This window comes from Dipodomys merriami, unplaced genomic scaffold (genome assembly GCF_024711535.1).
Source record: "Dipodomys merriami isolate MVZ:Mamm:240054 unplaced genomic scaffold, mDipMer1.0.p SCAF_5, whole genome shotgun sequence".
Lineage (NCBI taxonomy): Eukaryota > Metazoa > Chordata > Mammalia > Rodentia > Heteromyidae > Dipodomys > Dipodomys merriami.
The window spans coordinates 27,496,509-27,512,321 of record NW_027206068.1 but is presented as its reverse complement, the minus strand read 5'-3'; the positions used below and the strand labels follow the sequence as shown (position 1 = coordinate 27,512,321).

Here is a 15,813-nt window from a genome sequence, read left to right as displayed (position 1 = left end):
CTTCAATTCACCACCAGAAAACTAGAAGTGGAGCTGTGGTTCAAAGTGATACAGCATGGGCTGGGAAGGTGGCTCAGTGGTAGAGTGCTTGCCTTGCATGCATGAGGCCCTGGGTTCGATTCCTCAGCACCACATAAGCAAAAAAAAGCTGGAAGTGGTGCTGTGGCTCAAGTGGTAGAGCACTAGCCTTGAGCTGAAGAGCTGAGGGGCAGTGCCCAGACCCAGAGTTCAGGCACCATGACTGGCAAAAAAACAAAACAAAACAAAACAAAGTGATACAGCACTAGCCTTGAGTGTCAGCGACAGCATACAGCATACAGCATACAGGCCCTGAGTTCAAGCCTCATCATACATACATACATATATACACACACAAACACATACACAAAGTCAAACCAGATACCACTGCCTGATGCTTGTAATCCTAGCTTCATCAGAAGTTGAAACCAGGAGGATAGCAGCTTGTGACTAGTTTAGTCATACACAAAAGACCACTTCTCAACCAGTAGCTAGGTACCATAGCAGTGCCTATCATCTCAGCTACATGGGAAGCTAATTTTTGGGAGGATTACAGCTGCAAACCAACGTAGGCAGAAAAGTTTGTAAGACTCAATCTCAATGGAAAACAAACAAAAAACTAGACTTTGAGGTGTGTGACTGTTATCCCAGCTATTCCGGGAGTCTTAAACAGCCTGACTGCAATCCAGAAGTGCCCTTCTGTAGGAAGGAAGACCCTATCTTAAAACAGTCCCAAGGTGGCTAGGCTGAGGCCATGAGTCAACAGTAAAGCACCTGACTAACAAGCATGAGGTCCTGGGTTCAAACCCTACTACCGTCTTCTATCCCCCCTCCCAAAAAAAGGTCACCAATAGATGTGAATGATGACAGATACCTGTAATGCCAGGAGTCAGGAGATTTAGGCTGGAGGACTCTGAGCTCGAGGTGTGCCTGGGCTACATGAGAAGACCATTCTTCCCCATCTATCCCCCCAAAAAAGGAAAAAGAGAGATGCCAGAACATGAATTTTAACTCTGTGGGTGACCTTCCAACAAGTTGCTCAAAAAGAACCCAAGCACACAGTCCCTAAAGCACATGTGATGATAACTTGTAGCCAAACATACAGGCTGTCTTGTGAACAAGGGGATCAAGATTAGAAGCAGCATGGACCTCATCCTCCAGCATGTCAGAACACAAAACAACTATTCACCCAGCCCTGGTTCAGCAGGCATCATATTAAGTGCCAAATGGGTGAGGAAAAAGTGCCACTGCTACTGCAGGTTCTGGGTTGATTCCCCTGAACTTTTCCTTGCTCACTTTTTTTTGTGGGGGGAGGGGAGCCCGCGGGGAGGGGAAGGTACCGGTACTGGGCTGAAACTCAGGCCTGTTTTCTTGCTTGGCATTTTTCATGTAAGGCTAGTGCCTCTACTTCCAGCTTTTGGGTGGTTACTAGAAATAAGTTACTGGAAATAAATACATAGACTTTCCTGCCTGGGCTGGCTTTGAACTTCTGAGTCCTCAGATCTGAGCCTCTTTAGTAGCTAGACTACAAGAATAAACTGCCAGCACCTGGGTCAATTACTTTCCATATAACATTTTTTAGAAGATTCCCAGGGAAATTGTAATTGTTCTCTCATTACTGTTACCTAGAGTTTTTGTGTGTGTGTTGTCTATGGGTGTGTGTTTTGTTTTTATGAGGGGGTGAGCTGGAGATTAAACTCTGGACCCTGTGCATGCTAGGCTAGTATAATAACACTAGGCTGCAGCACTGTTCCTGTATGGCTTTTTTGTTTATGCCTTTAGCAGAAATAGCTACTGGTGTGCTACATACATAGACATCCTCCTGTATCTTTTTACAATAGCACCCAAACCTGAAATAATCCTACTTCCAGAGGTAAGGAAACTTAAGTTTGAAGACTATATGATACTTAGTCTCAGTAGCGATATCACTGAATACAGTCTAATACAAATACAGTTACTAACTGTAACTTGAAATTTGGCTAAGACAGAGAAAATAGAATAATATTTTTAGCCAGTCAGGGCATCCCACTGTAATTCTAGCACTCAGGTGTCCTAGGCAGGAGGATCACAAAGTCATAATTAGTCTATACACACACACACACACACACACTTAGCATGTCCATGTCCTTCTCGTCATAATTAGTCTACACACACACACACACACACACACACACACACACACACACCTAGCATGTCCATGTCCTTCTCGTCATAATTAGTCTACACACACACACACACACACACACACACACACACACACACACACACACACACACACACACACACACCTAGCATGTCCATGTCCTTCTCAAATAAAATTTAACTATGCTGTAATATATTTTATTAATTTACTGTTTAATTGCTTGTTTCTTTTGGTGGCAGTATTGGGGCTTTAATTCAGTGGCTGGGCACTATCCCTTAGCTGTTTCACATGAAGCTCTTCCAAAAATCTCTTCTGAGATTTTTGCCTCCTCAGGCTAGACTGAAACTGTGATCCTCAGATCTCAGCCTCCTGATAGCTAGGATTACAGGTATGAGCCATAAGCAGTACCTGGCTTAAATGTTCATTATTAAACAATGTTGCAACCAAAAACAAATCTAAGCTAGAAAGATAAGCATTAAGAGCAACAATTATGCTCACCACAAAAGAATATGGTATTTGAGAGAGATTCTTTTAAAATAATAACAAAAACATTCTCTAGGGCTTTGGGATATATTTTTTTTAACTGGAAATGCCAAATAAATAGCTGTTCAATGATGTTAAGGAAAGGCCAGTAAGAACTGCAACATTAAAATGAATCACCGGTAACTAAAGGGAAAGAGATGTGGCTTATGAGAACATGACATATACACTATTTTAAGGGTGTAAATCCACACTATACACAGATCCAGGCAGATCACGGAAGATGCCTATTCCCACTGCACAGGGCCCATACACATGGGGAATGAAAAGAAACAAGTCTAGCAGGTTTTTGTTGTTTTTAAAATTCCTTTTAAGAATTCCCAGAGGCCATGTGTGGTGGCATGTAATAACTACAGTAACTTGGGAGCAGAACATCAGGAGGATCAAGGTTCAAGGCTAGCCCACGAAGAAAGTTATGGAGATCCCATCTTAACAAATAAGCTGAGTGTCACAGATCATGTCTGCAATTCCAGACATGGGAGGGCTAGGTAAGAGGGTGCAGGACATAAAATAATTAAGGCAAAAAAAAGGGTTAATGTATGGGGCTCATGTGGTAGAGTTTTTGCCTGGCAAGTGTAATGCTCTGAATTCAAACCCTCATATTAAAAAAAAAAGCAAATCTGAATACACAGAGAATAGTTGTTGGAGAAGGAAAAGGTGAAGGAGATAAAGGATTTTAAGATTTTAGGAAGTTTGTTCTCTAGCAAAATTTTTATTCCACGACACCAGATGGTTTAGGATTACTTGAGAACTCTCTTCAGCATAATTCCTCAGCTGTAAAAATCCAGATCTTTCTCCATTGCTCAAACATAAACGCACAATTTCTCCTTTTGGGGAGAGGGTTATGCTGAAAATTAGTGTTGCATAAATACCGTTACCTTTTCTGGTGAAAAACTCCTTGGAATATTGCCCCAACATAGCGTATTTTCGAGGGACTTTCCCCAGCAGTTCAATGATCAATGCTATGTGATCTGCATTGGGAAACATTGCCAGCAAAACAGAAACACACGACAGTTTAATCAGTACACTGCATGCAGACACTACCACCGCCCGCGCAGACAGAAACTGAGCGCGATTGGAATGATCAATAGCACAGGCTTTCCTCATGTGGCTGGACTTCAAGACCCAAAGCTGGAGGGTAACCATGTGTGCTGGGCACCAAGGGGGAGTCAAAGCACAAGGTGACCACAGCACAGGTCAAACTTGGTCTTCCATCAGTATTTAAATCAGAACAGGAACTCTGTTGTGCTGCTTTTGGAATTTAGAAGAAATGCCTTTGTCACCATTAATGCTGCCATCAGCAGCTGCTGTTCCGTTTCTGTCTGCATCGTGGCGCTTTTCAAAAAGAAAGGGTACTACCTCTGCGATTGAAGAATTCCCGAGAATATTTTCCAGATAGAGCAAAGTGCCTTGGGATACTGCCTAGCAGCTCTATGATGTGGGCTATGTGATCTATGAAAGAAAGATAAAAAGATACAGGAATGGGAAGGGCAAGGGAAAGATGGGATAAAAGAGGGAAAAAGTGAAATTAGTAAAAAAAAAATCAGAAACAGATTCAAATCAACAGTGTTTGCAGCACATCCATGCAGAGGTTCTTGAGAATGGCACACCTTAGGTACCATTTAGAGAACCATCAGTGGCTGATGCCAGTTCACCCCAGGCCACCCAAGTATCACAAGCAAGTAAACATGAAGATGGTCAGATTACAGAAGGAATTTAAGCCAGAATTCCCTGCGTTTTGTTTTGTTTTTTGGTTTGTTTTTGTTTTTCGTTTTTGTTGGCCCTGTAGCTTGAACCCTGTGGTTTGGCCTGGGTACTGTCCCTCAGCTCCTCAGCTCAAGGCTAGCACTCTACCACTTGAGCCACAGCTCTACTTCTGTTTTTCTGGTGATTAACTAGACATAAAGGTCTCACAGACATTCTTGCCTGGGGTGGCTTTGAACCATGATCATCAGATCTCAGCCTCCTGAGAAGCTATGATTACAGGTATAACTACTTACTGGTGCCTGGCCAGAATTCCCTGATTTTTAACTCAACTCTCAAACAGGACAACAAAGTGAGCAGCAGAGCCATGGATAAAAGGACAATGGAAAGGCCTTGGGTTTGTTCAGTCTGTCCTGAAGAGCAGGAGAGGTAGCCTGAACTCCCAAGGGCTTTCTGAGGGCTGCCTATGTCTGGTACACACTGCCCATTCACTGAAACTGAAGGGCTTCAAACTGTGTGGATATCATCTGAATTGGTGTTGGAAAACCAAAACATGGCTCTGTTTCAGCATATAACATATATACTGAATATATAATTCTCTAGAAGTTCAGGAGGAATAGACTTTGACTGAAGTATTCAGTAGGCAGCAACACTTACCTTCATCCCTGGAATAGTCTTCCCCAGAATGTGGTTCAAACAAATAATCTCCTGTTGCCAGCTCAAATGCCTAGGATACAATAGACAACATGCTGAATACTTCAGAAATAGTCCCCACGCCAATAGAAATTCTCCTTAGACCTACATTTCATGAGGTTCTTAATCAAAGCAAAAAAAAAAAAAAAACCCTAAAACAGCTCAGTTCCCTATTTTTTTCTTTCATCAACTTCAAAGAAGCTGCAGGAATATTTTTACATCTCTTTTAGTGGAAGATGTAAGGGCTATGTGTTCTTTTGCAAGAAGCAGAATGAAGCCACCCACTGACTCAGAAGCACCATGTGCAGGCCAGGGGCTCAATGTTAACACATTCTGTAAGTGGTAGAATAAGGGTTCAACCCAGGATTTAACCAGGACTATCTGAGTTCAGGACCTGCCTTCATCATCCAGCTTACCTGACCCCTGCAACAGCAATATTGCTGCTTTCTTTAAGCAAAGGCTTTGGCTATTAGTGATCAAGGACTATTTTTAGCATCATATCATCTACTTCATCCTCATCTTCATTTCTGACTCTAGCAAAAGAAAATTTAGACCCAAACAGACACTGTTCCTCTGGCTCTAGGGTCAGGTAAAGCAAACCACCCTGCAGAACCTCTTGAAGATATCAAGGACAACTGCACCCAAGTTCCACTTGCCAACCCTTAGCACACCAGTAAGTAGAGAAGACCATGTTCATTCTTTATTGTATTATCATCATCATCATCATCATCATCATCATCATTAGTTGTACAAAGGAACTGTTTATTGTATTGTACAAAGCTGTTTATGAATATACTGCATCTTGATTGATGTCACCTTTTCACATTTTCCCCCATTCTCCCAATCTTTTCATATCCCTGCTCTAAGAAAAAGCTCAAAATACTGAGTTGTATTCTGCAGCAATGTGCAAAAGATAGCAATTGCTATTGCTCTGCTAATCAAATACAAGGATTTTTTTAAATGTTTAAACAAAGAATATGTTAAATCCCATTTCTAATTTATCTTATACTTATTGCTACTCTGGTTGCTCTCCTCCCTTCAGTGATGTTAGTGGATAGATGACAGGCCAATGCCCTACTTTCTCAAAGGACTGCCCTCCGCACTTTTATGAGGAGCCATCCCTGAAGGGTATACATGTATGCGCTCAATTCTCTTCCTTCCTTTCAATGACGTGAGTGCTGGGTTGGGAAGGCCCCTTAAGAGAGGACTTGTATTTGACAGACCAGGACTGGTACAATTAGATCAGCACCACATCTTTTCTCTCATATGCTTTTTTATTTTTTTAAGAGAAGATGTCATGAATCCTATCTTGCTGAAGGAGATAATCAGGGTGCCAAGGCTGCTGCTAGTTGCCACTGAGATTAGCACTAGGTCATAAACATGGGATCCTGCCCTGAACTACCCTTGGATAAAACAGGATGTGGCCATGTCAGTATCAGCAGGGAGACTACCACCCTTCCCAGAACTGTAGATACCGGATGGCACCCCCAGAGTGCCTGGGAAGTCTCCTCATGAGGCCTCTCCTCACTCAGTAAACAATCATAACAGCTAGGCCAATCTTCAAGGGGGAAAGAAAACTTTCCATTTGTCCCCAAATCCAAATGGTATGCCTCCATTACATAAGTCAGAAAAGTCTTTCTACCTGGCATAACTGTTAAGCCAGGAGGAAAACGTGGAACGAAGGGATGAGAAGCCCGTGAATGGCAGTTCCAGGACGGTACTCACTGTGCTTTATTTAGACCCTCCTCCTTTCTCCTGGGCTCACTCTTTTAATTTAGTCTCAACAACACTCTAGTCAGGTTGTATCTACTTCTACTGTCTAATATTGAAATATGTCAGCTAAGTATTCTATAAAAGACTATCATTTTGATTAGTGTGTATGTATTTCCAATGAAATACTTAAAGAAATGTCAATAAGGTGATTTTTTTTTAAGAGCAAGTGGGGGAATGGCAGCTCTCTTATAATATCTAAAGTTGTCTAAAGGGATTATATTTTCTTAACAAATATGACATACAAATGGGAAAAAACAACATTACAATGAAAACATAGGCTTCTGTGTACCACAAAATGTTTTTATGCTGGCAGCTATGGGAGAACTTGAAACACTGCCTTCGACTCAGCAAGCTACTCCCAGTATAACCTTTATTACTTAACACTTGGGAATTTAGGGTTCTTCCTTTTGTTCTTGGTCCAGTCACTTCAGCGAGTATTCCCCTAAACCTACCTCTGTTCTTGGGTTCTGGAGAAATCAGGTCCTCTTTCCTGAATGTGTTCCCATGTCAAAATACCTGGTTCTAAATAAATATTTGTTCCATGATGTGCCAATGCTAACTCTGAATTTTGTCAGCGTTGCCCTCTTTAATTCAGTAGACCAAGACTCACCATGGAGTCTATAAAAGTCAGCTATTAAGGAACTAGGACACTAGAATACAGAGCAGCAATGCCTTTGCCCACAAGGAATTTTTATGTCATACATATGGAAGGGACCCCAAAGCTCAAGAAAACAAGTGATATAACCAGGCTACTATGCCTCATTTTATTGTGTTTCTCCAGCTACAGAACACTACATTTTCCTCCCTGACAGCAGTCAGGCCTCCACTACCATCCATTCGATCTTGTTTTCAGTGGAACCTCTGTTAGATATGATGTTATTTAGAAAACTGTAGGATTATGAGTTTTACTAGCAAGATTAATGTATGGCCTTATTAAACTTAATATCAGCCAGGCACCAGTAACTCACACCTGTAATCCTAGCTACTCAGGAGGCTGAGATCTGAGGATCGCAATTCAATGCCAACCAGGGCAGCAAAGTCCAAGAGACTCATCTCCAATTAACCACCAGAAAACCGGAAGTGGCACTGTGGCACTGTGGTAGAACGCTAGCTAGCCTTAGTGGAAGAGCTCAGGGACAGCATTCAGGCCCAGAGTTCAAGCCCCATGACCAACCAAAAAAAAAAAAAAAACACCCTTAAAATCATGGGGTATAACAAAATATTGGGATACTTGTAAACTTCATCAGTGATTGAACACTTCCTCCTTGCTGTCATATTCTCAAGGGGGAAAAAGGGACCTCTTAGCCCTGACCTTCAGGGCAGAAAATGAAGGTGAGCCCCCTTTAAAAACTACCCTCTAGGTCCTTAGAAAGCTAAAGATTAACCTCCTTTACGACCCAGTCATACCACTTCTAGGCATCTACCCTGAACAACAGGAACCAATATACAAGTACACGTGCACCTCCATGTTTATTGCAGCACTGTTCGCAATAGCTAGGATATGGAAACAACCTAGATGCCCCACCACAGATGAATGGATCCAAAAATTGTGGTATCTATACACAATGGAATATTATGCAGCCATTAGAAATGACAAAATAATGGCATTTGCAGGGAAATGGATGGAGCTAGAAGGAATCATGTTGAGCGAGGTAAGCCAAGAACGAAGAGACAAACAGTACATGGTCTCCCTGATAAGTGGATGATGAATCCAAAATGTTAGGTGATATGACAAAACTAACAGGACTTAACTCCCACTCATCTGGTTGAAACACTACTAAATATCCCCATGCTGCTGATCACATATAACATATGAGCACCGTTATATATTACAGACTGTGATAGACAATTTGCTCCAGGAAAGTTAGAATGAACTTGTGACTTTAAATGAGCATCATTATTCCACAATACTGTGAATTTCCGGAAATTAAGTAATCACTTAATCACAATCAAAAAAAAAAAAAAGAAAGAACCTTGGGGAAGGGAGGGAGGGAGGGGATGGTAGGGGGAAAACAATGGAGGGGGTAACAATGTTCAAGAGGAAGTGTACTCATTACCTCACTCATGTAACTGTAACCCTCTGTATAGTATCTTTACAATAAAAAAATTTAAAAAAAAAAAACTACCCTCTAGAACAGATGATACTATGCAAAAGGAAGGAACTATACTTATTATCTGATGTATGTAAAGATAATCCCACTGTATATCACCTCTAAAACAACAATAAAGCAATTTAAAAAAAAACTACCCTCTAACAGCCTCTGACATATTGCCCTGGGAGGGGCCTGGTACAATCCCAGGAAGTGGGTACATGAAAGGAGCAAGCCTGCTTTTCCTTAGGGTCCTGTGACATATTTTCTTATAAATATATTTCATTTCAACAGCAACTTAAGAGGACAGAAATAGACAAGGTATGCAGAGACAAACCCTAGTCTAGTAAGAGGCAAAACAGGCAACGTGACAAAGGATTATACTGACAGCTCCACCATCACCCATACGTGTGATTCTGTCCTATTTTTCTGGTTATATCAGCAAACTTAATATCCAAAATTAGAAGCAGAGAACTTCAGAGTTGAAAGAATTCTTTAAGCCTAATTCAGGGCAGCACTACCATATGGCTCTTCTGTGCAGTAGGATAAAGGCAGCTTGGCCTCACCACCTCCTGAAATGGGCCTTGCTCTCCCCTAAAGACAAACTATTCAAGTGTTTCCTCCCCACTGACTTGGCCACTGGTGACAGCTGCATCCAGCTTTCCTCTGCCCTCATAATGGAAAGCAAATGCCTCTGCACACAGCAGTCTCTGAATTCAAAGTACCATGTCTGCCACTTCTTTCAACTATTTTCTTGCCCATGCTTTCCTAGAACCGGAATACGGTTTTGGATAATACCTGAAAAAGTTAATATTTTAATAACTCTAAACTTATGAATAGGTATTATCGGTCAGGTGAATACGGAAATACAAAGGCCCTGTGCTTCAAATTTCTTTGGCCATATTTGTCACCTCAGTCATGTTAACTTTAAAGATGTAAATCATCTACACTTTTCTCATATCATATGGCATTATCTGCTTAACACAATGCTTTCACTTTACTATTAGAGAATAAAAATTGCAGTAAGTTTAAAAGATTAAGTAAGTCTTCAGATAATAAGAGCACCTTGTTTATTCTGCATTGCTTTTTTAAGGAGAAGACAAGCATTACACCTTACATGGGAGTCCTTTCATTTAGATAACTGAAAATATAGATAAAAATAATGAGAATTGATTTCTTTGTTGCTTTGTATGTCCCTCCCCCACTGTATAACCCCCACTTTCACTGTATTTGATGTTGGTATAATTTATGGAGGGGAAGGGAAAAAACAAATTGTTTAAATAAATAGGGATGCAGGTCGACCCATTTGCCACAATGAGATGTACAAGTCATTATGTCAAAAAATGAACTTTACAACTTTGGCGGGGGTGAGGGGTAAGAAGGGGAAATAAAGGAGGAGGCAACAATGCTTGATAAGAAATGTACTCATTATCTTGCCCATGTAATTGTAACCCCTCTATATGGTATTTTCACAATAAAAATAATAATAATAATGAGAGCAAGTGGGGTAGCTAAGTTGGTAGAGTGCTTGCCTACCATGTACAATGTCTGAGGGTCAATCTCTGGCACTGGGGAAAAAATATATCAAATACAATAAGCATTAAGACTACACTAAGTCACATGTGTACACACCACATTTCCCAACAAAGTAATGATAAAGGCCATTGAGAGAAAGGTGCTCAGTGGCCAGGAAACAGGGCAAGAGACAAATGGAAATCATCTCATAGGTGAGGGACTATTTGTGCTTGTCAGTGCATAGGTTTAGAACAAATGACAAAAGATGAACTGCTGGGACTGGTTTTTTTGTTTTTGTCAGTCATGGGCTTGAACTCAGGGCCTTGGTGTTGTCACTGAGCTCGTTTGCTCAAGGCTAGCATTCTACCACTTTAAGCAATAGTACCACTTCTAGTTTTTGAGTGGTTAACTGGAATAAAAGTCTGTCACAGAGACTTTTCTGCCTGGGGTGACTTCGAATCATGATCCTCAGCCTCCTAAGTAGCTAGGGTTACAGGCGTCAGCCACCAGTGCCGGCTGGGACTGGGTTTGGTGTAGACATACCTAAACTCATGGGATCTAGGTGAAAGGCTGCCTCTTACTTCCAAGAAAAGCATCTCAGTTCTCTAGGGAACAGAATTGGTCTAAAGGAGTGTATGCTACCACTGTTGTCTCAGAAATGACTACATATATCACATTAAGCCAGAAGACTCTCTAGATTTTTCTTTAGAAAGAAAATGTGATTGCACATTGACATGTAAAAACTCCCTTTTTTACCAACAAGGAATAAGGAAGTCAGAAACTCAGGTTAACCTGGCAGACACTACCTGGGGCAAGGACTCTAACCTTCCATACTCAGACAATCTTCCTGAAGACTGTTCTTTTTCCATGACTTAAGTCACAGAAAAGTCTGTGTGGAGAAGCCTGCACAATCTGTGTTTCCAGGGATCAAAAACAATTCCTTATAGTCACTGGGTCACCACAAATGAGTCCGATTCTTGGGGTAATGGGCTGTGCAAGGCCTGAAGAAGAGGCCATCTTTTACAAGCCCAAACTCTTGGGCACAGCTAAGCAGAATTCTTACAGTTTTCAAGACAGCCATAGTTGTAATCTTCCCCTCTCTTATCTCACCCTTGAATTTAGAAAAACTAAGCCCAAGTGCTACAGGAAATGCTACCCCACCAAGCGCATTAAAGGGAAAAGCCAATTCCCAGAAGAAAATGGCAAAAGCTATTCTTACCATGCAGGCTGTACTCCAAATGTCTGCAGGCGTACTGTAGCCTGCTCCTATCAAAACCTCTATGGATCTATACTGACGCGTCTGGATATCTTCTGTGAAGTGTTTATGCTGGAAAGGAACAGATATATTACCATGGAGGAACACAGACATTAAAAAAGAAAAATATGTCTTTTCACAATCATGACCAAAGAGTAGAAAAAACTACTTACCACCCAACAAGCATTTCCCAGGTCAGCAATTTTTACTCTAATTTTATCTGCATTGCGTGGATCCAGAGGGTTCACCAACAAGTCGGCTGCCCGGGTTTTTGCTGGCATGGGCAAATAGGAGAACAGTTAGTGACTGGGACAAGTGGTTTAGGTGTATGAGCATACTGTTTGTCTGTCTGTCTGTCTGTCTGTCTCTCTCTCTCTCTCTCTCTCTCTCTTTAAAAAATCCTAGAATCCTGTTTTTAATCCTAATTAAATCTCTGTCCTTACCTCTGAAAAATATTCCACAAAAAGAGAATAACGTGGGCTGCCAGAGGACTTCATGAACATTGTCTCACCCTTTCTCCTCACTATCTCTGGTTGCTTTATCTCAGGGCAATCAGCACTGCTGTGTTCCAAGTCTATATCTTTGTGGCTGCTCCTTATCTGATCACAGTGCCTTCCTCTCATGGATCATACTGAGCTTACCAATGCATTTTTAAAGGAACATAAGATAAACAAGAATACTGTTGCAGGTGACCAAATGTTTCACAGTAGCATGTAGTTCACCTGACCCAGCAAAACTGTCAGGCCATAGGTACCTGCATCTCAACACACAAGCAACCTCTACAGCTACAACACATACATGTGTCAAGAGTTTAGATGAAAGTTGATTCATAAACCAAGATTAAAGGCAGAGTTTTGTGCAGGCAAGACTCCAGGATCAGCAGTCTCCTGAGTTGGCCTGTGCCAAAAAGACAACCTCTGCGGTTACTTACGAATTTGTTACCTACTGAGGTCACGGTCAGTTCCAAGGTAACCTGAGGGTTCTCGATAGCAGGCATAAAATCAGGTTTCCTAGGTTTTCTAGGTCCAGGGGAGCTTCTCAGCTAAGGCACAACTGTGCTGTATGTTAAGTACTGTTAACCAGGAGCAGATAGCAAAGAAAAATAACTTGGTAAGACTCAAGAAAAAGAATCCTGAAATGAGTCAGCTGGCCAAACAAACTCAAGATTTCTGGTAAGGATGAAATGTAATTGGATTTTATTTTAGAAGTCACTCTGAAACGGTGTTAATACAAAGCATTAAACTCGTATCTCAGATAGCCTGTTTGCTCATCCAAAGCTGAGCACTGATAGTATAAGCTAAACCTCTCAGAGTACACTGAGCTATGGAACCATGGTGCTCAAGCAATTTCAATTCCTCAGCAAACTCCACACAGGCCGAAAAACTAGCCTTGCTAACAACAGAGCAGACAGTAGCAAAGTCCTCAGAGACTACAGCACCTATTATACTCCTAAGTCTCCAGAGGAGACTTTTAGCCAATATTTGAACTCATAAGGTCTGTTCCGTAACTTGTGTCAATATAGTAGACCATATAGACACAGAGGGTCTCTTCTCGACACCAATTCTATGCCCATATCCTTCTTCACAGGAGTGCTAATTCACAAGGGCCTCCACCAATGGCCAAGTAATAAAAGAAATACAGGAACTCAGAAAAATGAGAAAGAGTAGCAGAGGGACCCAAGAGAAAGCAGAATATGTAAAGGGTTGAGAACAATGACCTAGCATAAACAGGACTATGCTAATGGACTAATCTAATGGATACAAGAAGGAGAACCAGCAAGAATCTGAAGAGGGAGGACCATTGTCTCCCAAAGAAACAAAAAAAACACACACACACACAGGAGAGTCAGGAAAGCATTCAGCTCAGCTTCCCTCTGGAATCAGTGAAGGACCAGTGTGTGAGCAGTGAGGATAGCCAAGGGTGAGTTTCCCCTCTCCAAACAATGTAGGACAAGGAGCATACTACAACACATTCTGTAGTCCTCATTCACGGCAGGAAGGATTGATTTCTTCTCTGAAAGATCAAGTAACTGAGTTGGCAGGTAATCTTAGAATGAAATGATTTGATCTCTTACTTCCTCTTAATTGGTGCTTTGGTTTGTTTTGTTGGTGCCAGTCCTGTGGCTCTAACTGGGGCCTGGGCGTGTCCCTGAGCTTCTTTTGCTCATGGCTAGTGTTCTATCATTTGAACTACAAGCTGTACTTTCAGCTTTTTTTGGTGCTTAATTGGAGATAAGACTCTCACAGATCTTCTTGTCCCAATTGGCTTCAAACCATGATCCTCAGATCTCAGCCTCCTGAGTACATTCAGGATTACAGATATAGCCACCTAACTAAAGATACCTCTTTGTATCTATATAACCAATTACACTGGAAGAAATCTACTTTTGGAGACACCATCACCACACATTTGAATACAGTTTATTTGTAATATCCCTCATTTATGCTCATTAAACAATATCTCTTTGATGCTATTATTCTCTGGTTCAAGTTTGCAAATTAATTATCCAGCTTATAATGTGTCCTAAATAATACTAAGTAATCTCTCTATAATTTAATTATTTAAGAACACAACAGGAGATGAAAAGGAGTGTATTTCTGATTTCCTTTCTCAGTGTGATCAGTGTCTGTGCTAAGGACCTATCTGCAACCGGACACAAATCCTCATGGACACAGGCATGCTGACTCCTGCTGCACAATCATTCCCTTTCTGCTTTGCTAGGAATCACCTCATCTCTTCTGATAAAATCACCCCTTTGGTGACCTGTCATAGCTTTTTCTTCTGAGGACACTAGCACAACTGACCACCTGGTGGTGGTCCCTTCTAAAATAAAACGTCTGCAACTGCTATCTGCTTCTACTGAGGAGAAGTTAGTAGGAAGATTCAGAGGGAAAAGATGAGTCACTTTTTGATAAACTGGACTCTGGCAAACCTGTGGTAATTCTTTCCATGTCAGTCTATTCTAGCAAATAGTAAGACAGTGCGCCAGCATTGCTCCAACATGGTGGTACAACTGTCATCACATGTATACAGCACATCAACTCCATATTTTAAGAACACTCTTAAAGGAAAGTATGCACACCCTCTATCTGGGTATGCATCAGTATCCAGCCCAAGGAATGACAGAAGTAGCTTATTTAATGCCAACCTGAGCCTTACTAGGGATAGACACATTCATAATTGAGAGACTCACGTACTTGTTAAAAATATGGTCAGGCCAGGCGCAGGTAGCTCATGCCTGTAATCCTAGCTACTCAGGAGGCTGAGATCTGAGGATAACGGTTCAGAGCAGCCCGGGCAGGAAAGTCCATGAAACTCTTATCCCCAATAAACCACCAGAAAACCAGAAGTGGTGCTGTAGCTCAAGTGGTAGAGTACTAACCTTGAGGTGAAGAGCTGAGGGATAGCACTCAAGCCCAGAGTTTAAGGCCCATGACCGACAAAAAATTTTAAAAAATTAAAAAATTAAAAATAAATATATATATGGTCAGTAACTTGAAGGAATGAGTAATTCATATATCATATCAGGTATTATATGTAACCAACAAAAACAAAGCAAAGCACAAGAATGAATATCAAGGCAGGCACTGTTCAGGAGAGGTCTTTGCAGTGACGGTGACATTTAAGGGTGACAGGAGAGAAAAATTCTAGGCAAAGGAGAGAGGAAGTGCAAAGGTCTTGAGGCAGAATCAGGCTCAAAATTCTAAGAAACTTTAGGAAGAAGACATCATGAATGGTATAGACCAAGCCTGGATGGTGCCCAAGCGCAGAGTTCAAGCCCCAGGATCAGCATGCATGTGCTTGGGTATGTGCGCGCGCGCGCGCACACACACACACACACACACACACACACACACACACACACACACACACACACACACACACACACACACACACACACACACACACACACACACACACACACACACACACACACACACACACACACACACACACGGTATCTATCAGTGGGCCAACTTGGACAAGTACTAAAGATATTGCTACTACTCCTCCATGTAGACCTGCAGCCAAAATAAAATACATACCTCTCTGCTTCACTGAGAGTGTCTATCATATGTGAG

At 41.6% G+C, this 15,813-nt stretch overlaps 1 protein-coding gene across 17 annotated transcripts in view; it reads right to left on the bottom strand.

Annotated features, from left to right (window-relative positions):
- Srpk2 (SRSF protein kinase 2) overlaps positions 1-15,813 on the bottom strand; it is a 194,983-nt gene that overhangs the window by 9,910 nt on the left and 169,260 nt on the right. For 6 of the 17 annotated variants that reach the window (XM_069996286.1, XM_069996283.1, XM_069996285.1 and 3 more), the window contains 5 exons: positions 11,905-12,005; positions 11,696-11,803; positions 5,063-5,132; positions 4,061-4,153; positions 3,580-3,672 (listed from right to left, as the gene is read on the bottom strand). In XM_069996286.1, the coding sequence (XP_069852387.1) occupies positions 3,580-3,672; positions 4,061-4,153; positions 5,063-5,132; positions 11,696-11,803; positions 11,905-12,005 (465 nt within the window). The remainder of the gene's footprint in view (positions 1-3,579; positions 3,673-4,060; positions 4,154-5,062; positions 5,133-11,695; positions 11,804-11,904; positions 12,006-15,813) is intronic. The other 11 variants (XM_069996284.1, XM_069996280.1, XM_069996289.1 and 8 more) reach the window with 3 other exon arrangements.